The 2,061-nt window shown below is 34.7% G+C and overlaps 1 protein-coding gene across 1 annotated transcript; it reads left to right on the top strand.

The window, feature by feature from the left end:
- Window positions 1-57: 57 nt before the first annotated feature.
- LOC111378962 (two-component response regulator ORR9) lies at window positions 58-1,605 on the top strand. The gene is made up of 2 exons (XM_023002267.1): window positions 58-690; window positions 952-1,605. The coding sequence occupies exons 1-2, from the start codon at window positions 641-643 to the stop codon at window positions 1,214-1,216; spliced, it is 315 nt and encodes a 104-aa protein (XP_022858035.1). The 5' UTR covers window positions 58-640; the 3' UTR covers window positions 1,217-1,605.
- The last annotated feature ends 456 nt before the right edge of the window (window positions 1,606-2,061 follow it).

The raw sequence follows: 2,061 nt of genomic DNA, 5'->3' as shown, positions 1-2,061 counted from the left end.
GGGGCTCCACCTTTTTTTAATTGCTGTGGGACCAACCCCCTACAGTGAAGGGGCCTGTGCAGCCCCTATGAACCGAGCTCGTATACATGGAGCTTGGTCCACTTTATAAATTATGAATTGGTCTGTGTGTACAAGGAAGGGTTTACACGTGTACAGAACCCTCCAGAGCACACACAATAGGTGGCCCCATGTGGGACCCACCTCATATTAAAAAAAAAATCCCTATCGTGGGTATTTTGGAGGGGTTCTGTAAACTCCCTGTACACACAAACCAACTCGTAAATTATACTATGAATCCTATATAATATCAGGTATTCATCTTTGTTGAAGTAAAGAATGAAAACATGTTGCCCTATCAAATACAATAAGCTTTTAGATTTAAATTGTGTGTGTTAGGTTTTCATAGGCTAAAAATGAATCCAGCCCACAGTGACGTGACGGATTTAAGTTGAGATCTAAATGAAAAAATATTGCTCTATTTAATAGTTTAAACTTTTACACGAGATTGATTAGTTAGCAGTTTTCCTTTTACTAGTTTACATCCAATAAAGTAAAAAAGAAAATAATCTTGACCGAAAAAGAAGGTTCAATGAATTTATGGGCTTCCTTGTCTTGACAGGAATCATCATCTCTGAAGAACATGCCAGTAGTCATTATGTCATCCGAGAATGTTCCTTCAAGAATCAGCAGGTAAGGATGAAGATGTAAATTCCTCAATCGACATCATATATTTTAAATTAATGCTGTTCATTACTGTTTAATCTATTTTACCAAACACATGTACTAGTTTGAAGTCTCTGAAATAAGTTTTAAACAACTACACATGCCATTACATGTCGAAAAAATTCCGTTTTTGCCGACTCAATATCACCATAACATGTCCTCGACCTGTTTTCAAGTTGATTTCGAAACTTTTTGGGTTTTCATATTTGGACCAAATTTTCATTACAGATGCTTGGAGGAAGGAGCAGAAGAATTTTTCCTCAAACCAGTGAGATTATCAGATGTGAATAAGCTTAGGCCCCATCTGATGAGAACCAAATGCTGCAAAAATATTCAAAATCAAGAAAACCAAGAAAATAAAGAATCTCCAGAAATTCAATTACACACAGCAGCACAATCCAATAATAGTAATAAGCGGAAGGCTATTGATGAAGGGATTTCTCCTGACAGAACAAGGCCTAGATACAGTGACCTTACTTTGGTTTCCAATTAATCAATGCGGAAAACTGGATTGTATATTTGCTCAAACCATGTTCGAGCGAGATTCTTCCCCTAATAAACGGAGATCACTCTATTTAAATGTCAATTAGCAGATCAAGGCAAGGCCTTGTAAGTCAGCAAGAAAGAGGCGTCGACAAAGAGAGACTGGATCACCAGCTGAGGCTCCTAAACTGATCCAAGCAAATTAATAGTAATTTTTTCATGTTTTGTTTTCTTTCTTTCTTTTTAGTCCATGTTAATATGAGAATAAGAGATGTGTAGAGAGTAAAGAGGGGGGAGAAAATTATAGATTCTTATTGTCATGTAAATTGAACAAAAACTGAAAAATCACAGGGTCAGCTTAGTACCAATTGAATTTTAAGTAGTTTTCAATTTTCTTGACCTTACCCACTCTCTCATTTTAGGTTCAATTTTTTATTTTTTATTTTCAATGTTTATGCGTTCAATATGGTTACAATTGCACAATATGCCCCTTATATCTGGTATCCTCAAACTTTTCTCCAATTAACACAATTTTCATATGATAACAGTTTATGTCAAAAAATTCCTTGAATTGACATAAAACGAGTTAATTGTTCCAATAGTCATTGAACTTATGTCCATATCTTTGATTGGCCATTGAACTTTAAAATATTGAGTTTTGGCCACTGTACTTAGATTCATGTCTTTAATTGGTCACTAAAGTTTACAATGTCTAGTTTTGGTCACTGAATTTAGGTCAATGTTTTCAATTGTTCACTGAACTTAGATCCATATCTTAAATTGTTCATTAAAATTTAAAATATCGAGTTTTGAGCACTAAACTTTGGAATATACTGTACGTTACTCACTAGCATA

The sequence above is a fragment of the Olea europaea genome, unplaced genomic scaffold (genome assembly GCF_002742605.1).
Source record: "Olea europaea var. sylvestris unplaced genomic scaffold, O_europaea_v1 scaffold19074, whole genome shotgun sequence".
Lineage (NCBI taxonomy): Eukaryota > Viridiplantae > Streptophyta > Magnoliopsida > Lamiales > Oleaceae > Olea > Olea europaea.
This window is presented reverse-complemented; position numbering and strand designations above follow the sequence as displayed.

Bases quoted from the DNA above. Each gene is read 5' to 3' on its own strand.
- LOC111378962 (XM_023002267.1), top strand. From the start codon at position 641: ATGCCAGTAGTCATTATGTCATCCGAGAATGTTCCTTCAAGAATCAGC. The intron at 691-951 runs GTAAGGATGAAG...TTTTCATTACAG, and splicing joins GTTCCTTCAAGAATCAGCAG to ATGCTTGGAGGAAGGAGCAG.